The 16,225-nt window shown below is 41.2% G+C and overlaps 1 protein-coding gene across 11 annotated transcripts in view; it reads left to right on the forward strand.

Annotated features, from left to right (window-relative positions):
• Nucleotides 1-16,159, forward strand: part of LOC119197006 (focal adhesion kinase 1-like) — a 48,429-nt gene extending 32,270 nt beyond the window's left edge. For 5 of the 11 annotated variants that reach the window (XM_037452867.2, XM_037452871.2, XM_037452870.2 and 2 more), the window contains 12 exons: nucleotides 704-815; nucleotides 6,110-6,187; nucleotides 6,355-6,537; nucleotides 6,958-7,083; nucleotides 8,991-9,053; nucleotides 10,946-10,985; nucleotides 11,364-11,467; nucleotides 11,657-11,665; nucleotides 12,242-12,397; nucleotides 12,782-12,862; nucleotides 13,024-13,109; nucleotides 13,446-16,159. In XM_037452867.2, coding sequence (XP_037308764.2) covers nucleotides 704-815; nucleotides 6,110-6,187; nucleotides 6,355-6,537; nucleotides 6,958-7,083; nucleotides 8,991-9,053; nucleotides 10,946-10,985; nucleotides 11,364-11,467; nucleotides 11,657-11,665; nucleotides 12,242-12,397; nucleotides 12,782-12,862; nucleotides 13,024-13,109; nucleotides 13,446-13,572 — 1,165 coding nt within the window. In that variant the 3' untranslated portion in view covers nucleotides 13,573-16,159. Of the gene's footprint in view, nucleotides 1-703; nucleotides 816-1,978; nucleotides 2,837-5,251; nucleotides 5,421-6,109; nucleotides 6,188-6,354; nucleotides 6,538-6,957; nucleotides 7,084-8,990; nucleotides 9,054-10,945; nucleotides 10,986-11,363; nucleotides 11,468-11,656; nucleotides 11,666-12,241; nucleotides 12,398-12,781; nucleotides 12,863-13,023; nucleotides 13,110-13,445 lie in introns of those variants that run through there. The other 6 variants (XM_037452869.2, XM_037452878.2, XM_037452877.2 and 3 more) reach the window with 4 other exon arrangements.
• Nucleotides 16,160-16,225: the final 66 nt, after the last annotated feature.

The raw sequence follows: 16,225 nt of genomic DNA on the forward strand, positions 1-16,225 counted from the left end.
TGTGTGGTTGTGAGTTTTCATATTTCTTGAGGAAACCCTTGTTACTGGCGTTTGTATATCTTCAGAACGGACTTAGTGTACAAAACGGGTCAAAGTGGGCTTCACTTGCCGAGGAGACAGAGGTCCTTTGAGACAACGTGAGGAATTATGACAAAATTGTTTGACAAAACAGTAAATAAACAGAACAGGGAAAGCTCGGCCTTGGTCCGCCCTCTTGATTCCAGAAGAGGTGGGTGAGAGGGAGGTGTTAGCCAAGGTGACGTTAGTCATTTACGACACAGACTGCGACGAAGGCAACAGCTTTCAGACTTTCAGAGGTGCATAAGGTGTGTAGTGTGTATGCACATTGCTATGTTGTCATTTCATATTTTTGTCTTTTTATTCAAAGTAATATTTAAGTCTCAAGATTACATTTAAAGTTGAAAAACTATTTATGGATATTTTGCAAGTACATTTTTTCATTTGTTAAAGGATATTAATATAAATATATTAATTAATAAAATTTAATGAATAAACATAAATATATTTCCTGTTATGTTATGTTCATTTCAAACTGGTGATTTCCTTTCCATGTCTCTGCACTATCTATAGAAATAACTATAACGTCTGTATCTACTTAAATAAGGTGACATTTCCCTAGAAACAAATAAAGACGTCCGTACCTTTTTGTGTTACATGGTGACACTTGTTTCCTTGCTTGCAGCACGATTTTAGAGGAGGAGAAGCTGCAGCAGAAGGAAAGGAGCAGGATGGAGATGAGGAGACAGGTCACTGTTTCATGGGACTCTGGAGGGTCTGATGATGCACCACCAAAGGTAAGAGACCACCACAGCTTCTTGTACGAGTGCAAACGGTGGGGTAACAAAGAGTTTGAGTATCTGCTGTCTGTGCTGTTGGCAGTACAACGCTCTGATCATCCCGAGTCCCATGCGCTCTCTAGCTTCTCGTCTGATATGCTTTCGTGTGGAGTTGGTGGCATAGTATACTTTGCTGCAGCATACATGAGTCCAAGCAGCAACCGTTGATTTTAAGTCATTGAAATGATTCAAATGTCGACCTGTTTCAATGTTTCCTCTTTTTGCACCAGTCTGCTGGACACTGCTATATTGCAGCGTCAGTTGTGAGGTTTTTTTCCCCTCAAAATGATAAAAGTTTAATTAGACAAAATGCTGAGCGTTTCACTCCAGGCTTTTCAACAAAGCTAAGTCCTGTGCTAAGGTGCAAACCTAAGGCCATTGAACCTGTGACATTTTTCAGCTTTTATTAGATGTTCTAATTTCATTTTCTTTGCATCTAAAAATTAGAAATTATTTTTGCCAGCCTCTATTCTTGTGATATCTCAGTGTGATGATGACTCTACAGTGGACAGGTCAAGGTTTGTATTGGCCTTAAAGAACAAAAGGAAGTTGCTGCATCTGACTGCGCCGTTGACCACATTCTGATTTATCTTACACATGTTATGTGTATTCCACATTACTTCTTAAATGGTTATTAAGTCCAAAAAACTCCACCCCAACTCCCACCTCGCCTTGTAAACCCCCACGTCACAGCTTGTTGCCCCAGCTGCTGCTTCACCCTCCCTCTCCGGCCACCATGCCCCTGCTGCTGCTAACTGTTTCGTTGGTTAAAACTAAAGCTGTATGTCATGAACAGTTTAGTTCACACGATTGAGAGATCACTTATTTTTAGCGGTCAGTGAAGCAGTTGACCTACTCTTTATTCAGATTTTATTTAATTAAACTATATGTGTTTTATTTAATTGACGACTCAATTAATTGTAATGTCTTGAAGGGGGTAAACTTCATTTTGCTCAATTGGTGCGCTTTAGAGGCACTGTGGCTCTATGGCTATGGTTATAGTTGTATAATATTTCTGTGTGTGCTTGGACCCTTCCCTCTCACTTGTCTACTACATATCTCTGTCTCCCAGGTTACCTTTATTATTTCCATACGTCCGTCTTTTGTCTTTCTGTTTGCAGCCCAGCCGTCGTCCCTCACTGCAGCCAGCATCCAGTCTGTCTGCTCCTTTGCCCCACTACCATTGCCATCCAAACCAGTGCTTTGCCTCACAGCTCTCCCTCTGCTTTAGAAACCCTCATCCTTCGTCTCCCTTCACCTCTTCCCACCCGCCCAATCCTCCAATCTACTCATCAGCTCTGCTATTTCCTCACCACATTTCCTCTCCTCACAATCCTCAGACTCATTCGCCTCTTTTTCAAAAGCTCTTTTTGCACAATAGCTCTTTCTCTGAGGGTAGCACTAAGTTCCAGTCTGAATCCGAAGCCAGCTTGTCCCTACACTCACAGACCAACTTCTACCCAGCACCTCACAGCGGTTTAGAGAGACTGTCAAATGGCAGCTGCCCCCACGAGACAAATCCCCCTGCTGAGTGCCACCTGCTCTGTTCATCCCAGCCGAAGTCAAACAGCTCACACTCCCAGTCCTGGCGCTTCTCCCCAATCCTCACCCAGTCTAGCCCTGACCATAACTCTCTTCTCCACAGCGTGTCAAAAATTTGTCCCCACACCCTCCAAAACACCCTGCCCAAGTCAAACTCTAATCTTAAAAGCCTGCTGTTGCGCAATTTTCACAGTGGCTGCCGAGCTAACCCCAGCACCCCGGCACAACCCGACTCTGACCCCCAGCACCAACACCCTGCTGTGCAGTCCTGTGGGAGGCCCCCGCTGGTCCCTCCTGCCCCCCCCTCGCTCCCCTCTGCCTGCACTCTGCCCTCCGCTCACCACCGTCCACCGGGTGGAATGCCAAGCCTCCCTGTAAATGGCAATGCACCTTTCCCCGTCACTTGCTCCGAAAGACTCATGTCTAGATCTCTGAAGGCAGGTGGTGTACCGTTGAGCTGTTTCTAACTAACTTATTTGTCTTTATCAAAAAATTTGCAACGGATTTTGACACCTTGGGGTCAATGATTTACAAAATCCAGAAATGATCAGCTTGGCTTCCTGCATAGAAAACAAGATTATAGTGATCCTTTGTAACTCTTTTGAATATTGAACATTCATACTGGAAATACTAACCTTTTCATTCTGAGGAAAATCATTTTGATCTTTTATTAAACTTTGAATACTTTAATTTTCTACTCATGTTGTCCATAATTTGGGCAATCATTTTAATAACAGCAAATATGCTGCCCACAGACCACAGACAATAACATCAACAACTTTCATGATTCCTTTCTTAAAGCCCCATTATAACCCTTTTAATATTAAATATTCATAGTACAGAGTAACTTCTTCACCATGACTGTGTAGCTGTGGTTTGGTGAGATTTAGTTGACCGTGTCCTGGCAACACAAGCCAACAACGCAGCAACTGTTATATGTTGGCCCACTTTAAACCAGTTATATAAACACAGACAATTCCAAACAGCTTATTTCAGTGAAATAACAAAAACTTTTCCAATGTAGGAAGTCTGTTTCTCTCTGGCCCCTTTGCTCATATTAATAAGATAATTAAGCAAATTGTGTTTTCAGGCTTCTTGAAGTTTTATTTTCTCTGATTAATAATTGGCACTTGTTAGACATTTGGTCATCATCCCGTTTCTTTCTGTACCTGCGCCACGTGCCAGGTGTTAACTTGACAGTTTGACAAACGTTGCAACATTTTTTGATGACTAGATTCAATAACTCAATCCGACCATTATAACTGAGTGCAGTGATTTTAATACAATGCTTGCCAGCATCAGTGACAATAAATGAGCATGTTTGTTATTGGCATGTTTTATTTTATTTATTTTAAGACATCTGTGTTGATGTGTCCTTGGATTATTGCACTCTATTTCTATCCTGGTCAGGATTCACACTTGAACTTAGGTACAGTTTATTAGGCATGAGCTAAAATAAAATACTCACAAAATTAACCCCAAAACATCTCTCGGTTTCCTCATTCAGACGATGGATTTAAAATAAAGTTAAATTTTTTTATCATAGCTTGACAAGCTAGAACCTAAACCAAAATGAATGCTTTCATGTAATATACGACATTTTTTCATTCCCAAGTCTGGGACTCAGCCACGTTCAAGAGGAAAGGGCTTCAACTGTAACTCAGTGTAATTCAATATATTACTGTTGGTCTGCATTCTCTACCAAACTCCGTCTCATTAAATTATCTATGATATATTTCAGAAAGTGAAGCCTAGGCTTGAGAGAGTAACTATACCTATATAAAGTGCTACCTGAAGCCCTCAGCTTAAGCCCGTTTATACAGAGCCGGCCCTCTGTCACCTTGGCTGAATGCTGGACATTAGTTTTACTACAGGCTTGTTCAGGCAGGTGTTTGTCCTCCCGCTCAGCTTTAACATCAACACACCCTCTACTGTAGGCTTCTGCTAAGAATTATGACTTGCAGTGCTGCAAACCCAATTAAAACATCAATCCTCAAAAACAATACTTTTTGCACCAGTTCGAGATAAATGACAGAAAAAGTATGAAACAAGACTTTCCATCTGTTTGGCCCTCAACTAGGTGACAACTCAGACGTTAAATCTTCACAGCAGCTACAATAAATTCCTTTCTTTTTTGACTGCAATGTGACCCTTTTTGGTGATGGATGAGTCTCTGTGGGAGTCGACGGTTTGGTCCTTAGACTGATACATGGAGTAAAAACAAAATCTTAATTACACTGAGCCTCTCAACATACCTAAAATTCTTCAAGACAGAAGAACGTGTCTCACACCGAGTTCATTCTAAAAGCCAGTGTGCGTCCAAAATATACTGCCCTTAATGCTGCATTTTATTTTTTTCATTAGCACAATCTGCTTGGATGCTAAATGTGTGGGGAACATAAACCTCATCTTTGCCGCTTCTTCTCCTCGCCGTTAGTTGGCCCACATTGAGACATTTGTGTAAACTGCTTCTGCTGTTACTTGTTTTGCCGGTAATTGGCCAGCACTGTGCGAGGCCCTGCAGCATTCATCCCAACGTCTCCACATAGTAACCAGGTTCTGTCCATTTGGCCATCCTGTCTCATCCTGTCTCATTAACTCCACCGTCCAGTCTGTGTGTCTGTTGTTTTTCTTTTCATTTAAAACGGGTATTTCCTGAGAAACCCCCCTCTAACTTGCATTGGCTACCGTAGGGCAGTGAATCTGTTGGGACAGATTCAAACTTCCTAGGCATCATTTTTTGATTGAGGAACTGTGTGTCCTTCGATGTGTGAGCATGTTCACAACATGCTGTTCGTTTCCCTCTCTGTCTGCCGGAGAGGTTTTAAAGCTCCTGTTTGTCTCGTCCTCAGTTTCCTTGTCTTGTCTGCTTTTCTTTCTGTCCTCCCTTCCTCCTGTTGTTCCTTTTCTCCTTCCAACCCTCCCTTTCTTTGCTGTCTGTTTCCTTCCCTGTGTGCCTTTGTGTCGGTCTTGCTGTCGGAGGTGTGGTCCAGAGAAAGCTACTATGAGAGACTGTGGAAGGTAGAAGTTACAACACTGCTGTTATAGAAATGAGCTCTGTGTTAGTGAGATTAAAATCATTCCACGGAGGGAAGCTGTTTAACTTTCAACAGCTCCATCACAAGAAACCAAGAGAAGAAACAAGGATGTGGGTTCACCAAGCACTTCTGTTTTTAGCTACTTGTGCCCAACAAAGGAAAATAAAAGAATGGAGATGAGTTGCAGACTCACTCTCCCCAACTATATTATTTTCCTTTAGCCACACATTGAAAATACTTCACTCCACATTTTGTTCATGCCTTCGACAACAATACATCCTTTTTTTCAAAATAAAAAAAGGAATGGAGAAGTTGCTTGAAAGAAAGGTCTTTGGTGAACGTGCAACCATAACACTCTTATTTACTCATCTGCATCACGTCTAACCATAGGTCCCATTATTCCAGCGATATTGAATAGAATATGTAGGTCATCCATGGATCTCAATAATTCAACATGGTGACCGTAGTTTGTGCCACTTCAACTAACCGCTTGCTTGAGTTGCAGCCCAGTGGGTGTTTCCTGTTTTGAATGACAGCTAACCCAGCCACACAACCCGCTGCGAGGGGTTTGTGTGTTGATTGTCTGAACGCCCTGGTGACCCTTCTTGTCACGTTCAATTTGCGGGGCGGAGTGGGGATGAACATTAAGGTTTGTTCTCTGTCTGTCTGTAGCCTAGTAGACCAGGCTATCCCAGTCCTCGCTCCAGTGAAGGTTTTTATCCCAGCCCCCAACATCCCGGACACTACCAGGTACGCAGGAAAACTCCACCGACTGCTCTTCTGCTGCTGATGTTCTTTTGTATATAGTTGCTTTTATATTTCCAATCTGCGGCAGTTTGGAGGAAAGTTGTAGTTAAAAGACCACTGGAAACAGACTAAAAGTGTGTGTTGTTCCCTGTCCTTCTCTCCCGGATCAGATGGCCGGGTACCCCGGCCCTCACACTCTCCCCTCAGTGCCCAGTGCCCTGTACCCCCCGCAGGCCACGATGCTGGACACACACCACGCGCACACGCACCCCCGCCACCACGTCCACTCGCACGCTCAGCACCTTCCACATCCCCATGGGCACGACATGGCACTGTGGGGCTCTGCGATGGAGGTAGGAGGCCAGTCGTTACACTCAAGCAAACACACGCACGTGTGCACACACAGGATTGCTGTTTTGGACACTGCAGGTTACTTTTCTAAAGTCACTGTTCAGTTTGATCAAAATGTCTTAACATATGAAGGTCTCTCTATCCTAATAATTGTAGCATTACAGGCTACGTGAAACTGTCAAAAAGTACCACCTGCATAACAAGTCCACACAAAGTTATTATTGTTACATGATTAAAAGCAATTGTCCATGTCCAAGTGTGTGTCCATCATCTTAGTTAATATGCTCACCAGTCAGATGTGTGTGTGTGTCTTTTCATCTGTGACTGTGCGTTCGTCCATGTGCTGGTGTGCACGTCTGTGGCAACACTTGTCTTTTGTTGCATGCTTGCACTTGTGCGTGTCTTTACGTGTGTGCGTTTAGGACAGGGCAGTAGACGTGCAGCAGTTTGTAGGCCAGCAGTGCCTGGTAATGGAGGAACAGCTGATGATACAGCAACAGCAGATGGAGGAGGACCAGAGGTGGCTGGAGCAGGAGGAGAGGCTTCTGGTAACACACAATGCACACTCACAGATACGGCTTACAGAACGTGACATTTGACTTTGGGTTGATTTTAATACAGTCCTCTATTAGAGGCTTGATGTTGCCACCATACAATTATAACCCAAAACATTACTACAGAGATATAAAACTAATAAAATAGCTACATTTCAAGACACCTCAGTGCCTGCATCGTGCAGCTTTTCTAATGCGTGGTAGCGTTAGCGTTATCCGGGATGCAAAGCTTACTTTGTTATCGTCTTTGACTTGTCAGTTGATGTTGTGGATGTATTTTTATTTCATGCTGCATGTTGTTGTGTTTTTGTTGGAGGAGGCTCTGACATCTCTGTCAATAGATTTAATGTGTGTACAAAAAGAGTTTCTTACTAATGAAATACCGAAAAGGACGTGATTTGATACATACCATCAAATTATTTTATCAACGGACTGCAGTATGTTTGAATGTTTAATGTCTCTGCGGGATTAGAAATGTTTAAAGATATCTAGGTTTATGTTTTTTATGTGTACTGTTATGCACAGGATCTTAGTCTTAGAATTTAAGCATTACATTGCTATCGGAGCCAGAGCAGATGTAGGCAGGTGTGGCCTGTGTGAATTCCGGGCTAATGATGGGCTTAGACAATCTGACAGCCCCGTCAACGATCCACAGCCACTGACTGCCAACACACAAGATTACTGAAAACCTGTGTGTGTGTGTGTGTGTGTGTGTGTGTGTGTGTGTGTGTGTGTGTGTGTGTGTGTGTGTGTGTGTGTGTGTGTGTGTGTGTGTGTGTGTGTGTGTGTGTGTGTGTGTGTGTGTGTGTGTGTGTGTGTGTGTGTGTGTGTGTGTGTGTGTGTGGAGGCTGGCTTTTTAATTATTTTTTGTTTACATTGTCACTTCAGAGGGGTGCGAAACCGTTAGGGAGAGTAGGCTAGACGTGCTCAGGCACTGACTGCTCGTTGGCAGCGTGCTCCATCCCTCCTCCTCCTCCTCTCATTCCCTCTCTCCATGCGTCAGAGTCACATATAAGTATGCTGGAGGCAGGAAGCTGGATCTGAATCAGAATTCTTGTCTTGATGAAACTGCCGGCACAGACTAGTGGACAGACAGACAGAGCTAAAGCGAGAGAGAAAGAACCAGATCAGGACCAGCTAGCGACGCAGACAAAACACCTCAAACAACTTGGATTCATCAGAGGACTTTGATGAACTCAAAGGCAATGATGGTCTTCATGTCCTGTCTTGGAAAACTGGTAGGCACAGAAGGGTGTGAGAGCTTTATGGGTTTTGGTGTTTGTGTGAGCTTTTATTTGTCCGTCGGAGTTGCAGAATTCGTAATTCGGGTGTTAAAAAGTAAAATGAAAAGTTGTGCTTCTATTGGAAAGAAAATGTGTTTTGTGTAGGAACTTTTGGAGCCTGCAGCTTTGTACAATGTGTTTCTATTTTTATTTTAGTCTCAAGCAGGGAGACTGGATGTGTACAATGATTATGAAAGAAAAAACGTTATGTGAGCCCCCTGCTGTGATTTATGCATTCATTTCCTCATTCATATAATCATTGTTGTATTTATGATTTAACTTGAGTGGTGACTTTTGGCCCGGACAGAGTGCAAACTGCCATTAATGTACTTACTACAGAGAGCCTTTTGTCATGTATACTTTCAGTGAAATCGCTTTATATGGCATTCCTCTGTTGTTCTGAACATGGAACTCAAATTAGCAAATCCGTAAATGTACTGGTTTGAGTGACTGAGTTTTCACCATATGATGCACCTAACATGTGACTCACCCTGAGCTGACGATACGCCATCACAGGGTATTTGTCTCAGGGAATATCACAGGATTCACAGCTCAATACTGCTCGTAAAGGTACTATGAATTATCATATGGACATTTTATCGTTATTTGTGTGTTTAGAAACCAGACTCTAGAAGTTCCAGAGGGAGTCTGGACAGAGAAGACGGTGGACTCCAACCACCAGTAAGTTACTTTCTGCAGCTGTTTTCTATCTGCAACCGTCTCACTGTACGTTGATGCTGTTCATAAATGCAGCAGGACCACAACAAGCAGTGGTTCACAGACTCATTTAGAAGACAAGCCATTTTGACCAGAGTGACGTTGAGGTATTTCTTCTGATTGAACTCTACTTCACATACTACTCTTTTAAACTTTCACTTTCAAAATCATAATCATTTGCCACTCTCACCGCATCAAAAAGGTTTGCAATTCTTCAAAGTTGTTGACAGACGTCCACATTTTGGTTGGACTCCCTGCCATTGGCTGCAGCATGTGTTTGTTTTGATTAGAGCTGAGGGGATTGATCCAGGGACAGGAAGTGACCTGTCAGGGGTTGGGTCAGCAACGAGGGGTCAATGGATTCCCATAACATCGCCAGCTATTAATAGACTGTGTTGGAAGAAAATAAGCAGCCGTCTTTATTCTGTCCCAGCGTTACTCGCTGGGACTCGGCACGCATGGGGCTTGTAGTTGCTCCACTCTGTCCATTGATAACACTCTCATTGCAACCTCAATGGTACCAAATGAGGAAAGCATGGTGGATTTATAGCGATTTCGAGAAGAACACCGATGTGTGTCACTTTATCTTTATTTTTATTTCTATTTTTATCTTTATTTCTTAACTAACCTATAGCTTTAGCTTACTAACCCATAGCATATATTTCACTATATTTTATCATAATTCTATATTTATTTTATTCCTGCACCACATTGTCTGCCGTCATGCACCAACCGCCAAGTCAGATTCCATGTATGTCTGACATATTATGGCAATAAACGTTTCCTGATTCCTGATGATGTTTGTCTGATAGATCTTGTATCGTTGAACAGCCTGTTGATGATTTGTCAAGTCATTTCTCAAGCAAAAAGGCTCAAGTTATCAGCTCTTTTTTAGGTTCTGAGGAAAAGCTGCTTTCTTTGCTCTCATTTTAGAGACCCAATGGTTATTTTTTACTCAAGAACCTACTAGTCTGATCTTCAAAAAGGAAAATATTCTGTAGCTATCCCCATATTCAATCATGGGCAATCATGCAGCATGATCAGTGTTCCTGAAGGAAGACATCATTCCTTTGCTTTTCACTTGTTTTTAATATAAGATATTTTTATATGAGCACTGGGGTGTAACTGAAAGGATTTACGATGCCCGATCCACATTTCCACGTGCACCACCTAGTTGTGGTTACACGCAGTGAGCCCTCTAAAATAGTTTGACACAAGAGGCATTGAAAGGTAACTTCATCGCTTGTTTCCCCTGCTAATGTTTTTCTTTTCAGAGGAAATGGAATCACTGTGTTTTGCCTCAAAGCTTTTCTGTGATTACATTTCTTTCCCAATCTATACTATGTTACGTGCTCCAGGCCAGTAGAAGTTGTTTTAGCAGTCTGAAGTTGCCGTGGGCCGGATATTTCTGTCTCTGTAATTCATCTCTGCTTGTCCTCCTCCCAGTGAATTGCTGTGGTTTGTGGTTCACAAAGTGTGTGTGTGTGCGTGTGACAGTTTGATGGCTTTCTCACACAGAAAAAAGACAATAGAGATTTAGCAAAAGTACAAGAAAGTAGATATATCTTATCTGGCAAACATAAGGGAGTTTTGTGGCATAATTCAATGCTTACAAAACTTTTAAATCCTTAAATTAAATTGTTTTTTCTGTTTTTTTAAAGAGTAGCACTGACGAAGGATTTTGTTTCCCTGTTTTTGTGCTCGACCACACACACCTCTTAGAATCAAAACCGCTCCTTAACAAAAACAAATCTCGACCTTCTGTTGTGTGAAAACTAAATGAATTAGGCTTTTTAAAATATATCCAGCCAGTGACTGGCTAACCCAGTGTTTTGTTGTTGTGTTTGTTTGTGCAGACAGGAAACCAGCACATATACCAGCCCGTTGGAAAACCAGGTAATAGACATGCTGGAACCGTCAGTGATTACATACAGCCGCTAGTGTTTTAATGTCTCTTCTCTTTCTCTCTTTATTCTGCCACAGTATGTACTTCACACACCTTCAGCTATTTAATGGCTCTAATTCACCGTGCATACAAACTCTTTGTCTCCCACTATCATGGATTTAATGAATTAGTTTTATATGATTCTAATTTAAAATGTGGCACGGACAACTAAAACTTTCTATCTATCAATCAATAATAAATAATTTGCTGTGGTTCACTCAGGCAGAGCTGCTCAGGAATGTAATAGTAGCATTTCCCCAGAACCAGTAAGCAGGAGACTAAAACTATGAGGCAAAATCCTTTTCATTTTAATATCTGATTTTCTGCAGAGCATGCAGCTCCTCCAAAGAAGCCACCTCGACCCGCCGCCCAGGGCCAAGTGGGCAGTCTTACTTGTCTAAATAGCGGTGACGGTTACAACGAGGGAGTCAAGGTGCGCACACTTATTCAGTAACACACACAAACATGCTAATATATGTTTGACATGAATATATGTTTACTAAAAGGTTGCATGTTTTTGATGCTTTAATACATTTTTTTTATCTTCTTCTCCTTTGGCTGCTCCCTTCCCCTCTCTCCTTCTCCTTTTCCTCCTACTCTCTGCCTTACTGTTGACCTCTAGCCCTGGAGGGTAAGCAGCATACTGTGTGGATGTTTACCGTGCGTCTCGTCTGCTTGTTGATCACACCGACTCTTATGATTCGTTGAATCAGTTCTTCTATATTTCTGTCCAGCAAATTAAATTCTGCATGTTTTCATACCCACATAAAATACATGTTTAATGCTGTTCACTTTGTGTAGATTCTATTCAGTTTTTGTATTTTTACAGTTATTCAAGCCTAACATCAAAACTAACATCCAAATCAACATAGTTGTGTTTGTTGTCTTAAACTGACCTCCTTTGTTGTCACTTTTTGTTACTCATTTAAAGGTTTCTCCCCATCTTAGTGATATAGGGTTTCATGTTTTATACAGATTGATTCTGAACTCTTTGAATTTTTAGTTGATAATCCAAACTTTATTAATTTAAAGTTGTATAAATTTCTACAAGTGTGTTACTGCCATCTAGTGGCCAAAATAGTAAACTGCATTACTCTTACGTTGCCTCTCCTGTTCATCTCAAATTCACAAACATTTAAAAAGTAGTGTTCACCCGGGTCTCATTCAGTCCAAACGTCACTCATTGCTGTTTTTCTGTTCTCATCAGCTGCAGCCCCAAGAGATAAGCCCGCCCCCCACCGCCAATCTGGACCGCTCCAACGACAAGGTGTACGAGAATGTGACAGGATTGGTCAAAGCTGTGATTGAGATGTCGAGCAAGATTCAACCAGCTCCTCCAGAGGAATATGTTCCCATGGTCAAGGTAACCACAGCACAGTTATTCTCTCCTGAGCTTCAAGCCTGGGTCTTAAAACTTGAACGCATTACACTATTTATTGTTGTTCTAGAACTCTAGAAGGCTTAGTTTAAATAGTCCTTTCAAATAAATAAGTTCCACAAATGTGAATGTATCTTTACTAGATGTTTTTAATTGCAGGCATTTACTAATTGAAGTCACTTTGTTTTTAAACTTTTTCATCCTCCACACTAATTATTCATAAATGTTTTATAAATCACATTATGACATTATGACATGTATGTGTATATAGTGTGTGTATATATATTATTTTATTGTATTCTATTTTTCAACATTGTTAATTTCCTAACTTTCTATTTGTGATGGATAATTTTAATCCTAATCTTTCAGGACGTGGGTCTGGCTTTGAGGACGTTATTGGCCACAGTGGATGAGACTCTACCACAACTTCCAGCCAGTACACACAGAGAGGTACAGTTAAAACACTTATTTGTGTTTTTTTTATCAATTTTGAGTTGCGTGGAATAAATGTTTCCGAATTTTCCTGAAAGGTTTGTAATCCACTTCAGCATCTGTTGATGTTGGGACTTAATCCTACTGAATTGATGATGAACTGTGGTTTTCTTTAACAGATTGAGATGGCACAGAAACTTCTGAACTCTGACTTGGCAGAGCTTATTGGGAAGATGAAGTTAGCCCAACAATATGTGATGACCAGGTATATTCAAATAATAACATTTAAAAAAAGGAAACAATCGTTTTCATTGACTTACATCGCTTTGCTACACAAAACATCAACGTTTTAACTTAATAGACACTAACATTCATAACTTATATTTTATTTGTTTTTTGTAAATATTTAGAGGGTAGAGCCATAGGGGCACATATTAAGTCAGTGGAAAACATACTAACAGAAGATACTTTTTACCGAGTCTCATTTGATGGTTTCACAGAGGGGCCAAAGTCTGAGATTTTAAAATCATACAAATCTCATCTAGCACAAGTACCAATATGTATACGTGATGTTGTGTGTATGTTTTGTGCTTTGCTCCAGCCTCCAGCAGGACTATAAGAAGCAGATGTTGACAGCGGCTCACGCTCTTGCAGTTGATGCCAAAAACTTGCTGGATGTCATCGACCAATCACGGCTTAAGATGATGTCCCAGTCCCGCCCACACTAGTCCAGCGTCAGCTGAGCTGACCAATCAGAAAATGCTTTTATTTGGGAGACATCACCCCTTTATTTACTGTTGGTAATGGAGAATCAGCACATGCGAGAGTTATTGAAGCTGAATGCTTTACATCAAAGGAGAAAAACAACAACTCTGATACTTTGACAACAGCCTGTGAAGAATTATTAGATGTCATGTCCTTTTGGAGCCACCACTGTGACTTTCGTAATACAAGAACGGAACAAAATCACTTCCTGAACCATGGACCTGGCCGCTTCTCTCTTTGGACTGTAATATAAAGATGAGACTAGCAGAGGCGAAAAGGAAGTGTTGTGATTTTTTAAAATATGAGACATATTCCTGGGATCCCGGCTCTAAAAGGTTAAAAACCCTCCAAACGGAATACTGTCATGCAGGTGAATAAATCTGGAACTGTCGCCATCGGGTGGATTTGTCTTATCGGAATAGCACTCTTAAGCGAAGCCATCAGAGCCTGATCAGACTGCGTTTTATCTGTGACATATCTGTATGAAACCTCCTTGGGTAAATGGACTTAGACGTCAACCAGCAGCCATCATCAATACATTGCTTGATAACGTGTGTGTTGTTGTGACTCCCGGATGTGACCTTAACCTCCACATCTCTTTGAAACAGCTTTTTCAACAAGGACTTTCACACTAAAGACGGCATCGGTTCGAACAAACAGCCTTTTCCATCCCGACCCGTTTTTCCTCCGTCTCAGAAATTGCAGACTGAGGGAGAGACGGGTGTTGAGACTTGAGGACAGTCTCGCGTCTAGCCTAAAGGAAGCTTCCTTTGCCTTTTTCTTCCACTATTTCACCCACTGTTCATTCCTTTAGTTGTCACATCTTCTCTTTCGTAAAGTCTTCCTCGACTCCTCTCTGAGACAGTTTTAAAGACTCCAAATGTGAAGAATCCAACTCTGTCTAGGTGCCCACTGCAGACAAGAAGTTCTCTGCTTAGTTAACCCTTTTAACGGCTAGCTCTATTTTTTGTGTTGTTTCAGCAGTCACAATCTTCCTCCTGTTTACTGAACACTTAGAACAAGCAGATATTCTATTCCAGCATTCACTTTGATGAGCCAAACAAAAAAGGTGGGGTTTGAGGATTTACTTATTATAACTGGATATTTCCTATTCGTCTGAGAGGAAGAGAAGGACATCATGTCTGTGAGGACAGGGTCAGTCTCCTTCCCTTCTCCTCACTGTCCCACTTGTGTCCAGTTGTTCCTATACAATACTGTACAAACCTCACAACTGGAACCTCTGTGCTTAGAATCCCAGTTTTTTTCAGGTGTAACTCTTTTAAAAATGTCCCTCCAACCAACAGTCCCCAGGGACACACACATGAAAGGTGGTGTAACATTACTGCAACTTGTCTTGCTACAGACACAAAACACTGAACTGAAATGTGTCTGTGTTATTAGTGACCCCACATCGAGTACATACTGCTATATGAAGTGTACTGGTGACTGTGCTAGGATAGCATGATATACAGGTATGGAGAAGAGCATATTTGCACAGCACCAAAAAACTAAAATCAAACTCTTTTAACCCTGTTTAATCCAGATTTGACAGCATTGAAACTCAAATATCTGGGTTTTATAGGCATTAAAAGAAAATGTAAAAGAAACAATCTATTTTATCTCGTCGTTGTGTAAATCTGCTCATGTTGGTATATTGTAAGCTATACTGGTGTGAATCACTGGTGAATTGTACAGAACTAGTACTGGTTTTTATTTTGTCTTCTGGGCTAAATTGGCTATCTTGTCAAAATGAGGAGGAAAAAATGAAATAAAAATTATGACAACTGATACCAGGCCCACATTCTTTTTCCCGGATTGATTTATTTAAACGCATTACCTTACAGGATTTCTAATGGCATTTTTTTATTTAATGTTAATATCGGCGTGCGAAGGAAAACTCCCATATGTGATCCATTCTGTATCTTTTCATCATCCACGGGAAGTTATTCCCCCTGGAATGTCATTTATCTTGTCTTCAAACCTTCAACTTCAAAGGAGTTAAGATTTAAATCCAACCAAAAACCCCAAAAAGTTTCCTTGGTTCAACATGTCCGTTTCGTCGGCAATATATATTATTTGGAATCTTTCAGAGGTGAGACTTAGAAGATTAGAATTTAAAAGCTTGGTGATTGGACAAAGTCATACAGCTGTATTTATTATGATATATTTAGACTAAGTGGTTTCAGTGTGTATTTTGTTAACAAAGGAATGCACCCCGTCCAGACCTGGTACACATAAAACACACTATTTGGTGGTTTTCTGTCAATAAGTCCTATTCCCTGACACCAATCCGGATTCTTATTGAGACACATTGGCGATATTTATTCTGTGCAATAAGGCACCCTCACAACGCATTCATGAGACGTCCTTAACAAAAACCAGTCACTGTCTGCAGCCTGTTGACTCGTCTCCTGCCTGTAAGTTATGAAGGAAACACCTGCAGGCCCAAATCATTCCATGCACACAGACCCACATTCCCAATATACTGACACCTTAAAGCCAGTGACATTTTGATGTTTATTTCATATTAATAAAATCAATGGTTTATTGCCCAAATTAAAAATAATTTTGAAAATGATTCAACGTTGACGGCAGTTCAGTCAGCATGATATGATC

Source organism: Pungitius pungitius, chromosome 11 (genome assembly GCF_949316345.1).
Source record: "Pungitius pungitius chromosome 11, fPunPun2.1, whole genome shotgun sequence".
Taxonomy (NCBI): domain Eukaryota; kingdom Metazoa; phylum Chordata; class Actinopteri; order Perciformes; family Gasterosteidae; genus Pungitius; species Pungitius pungitius.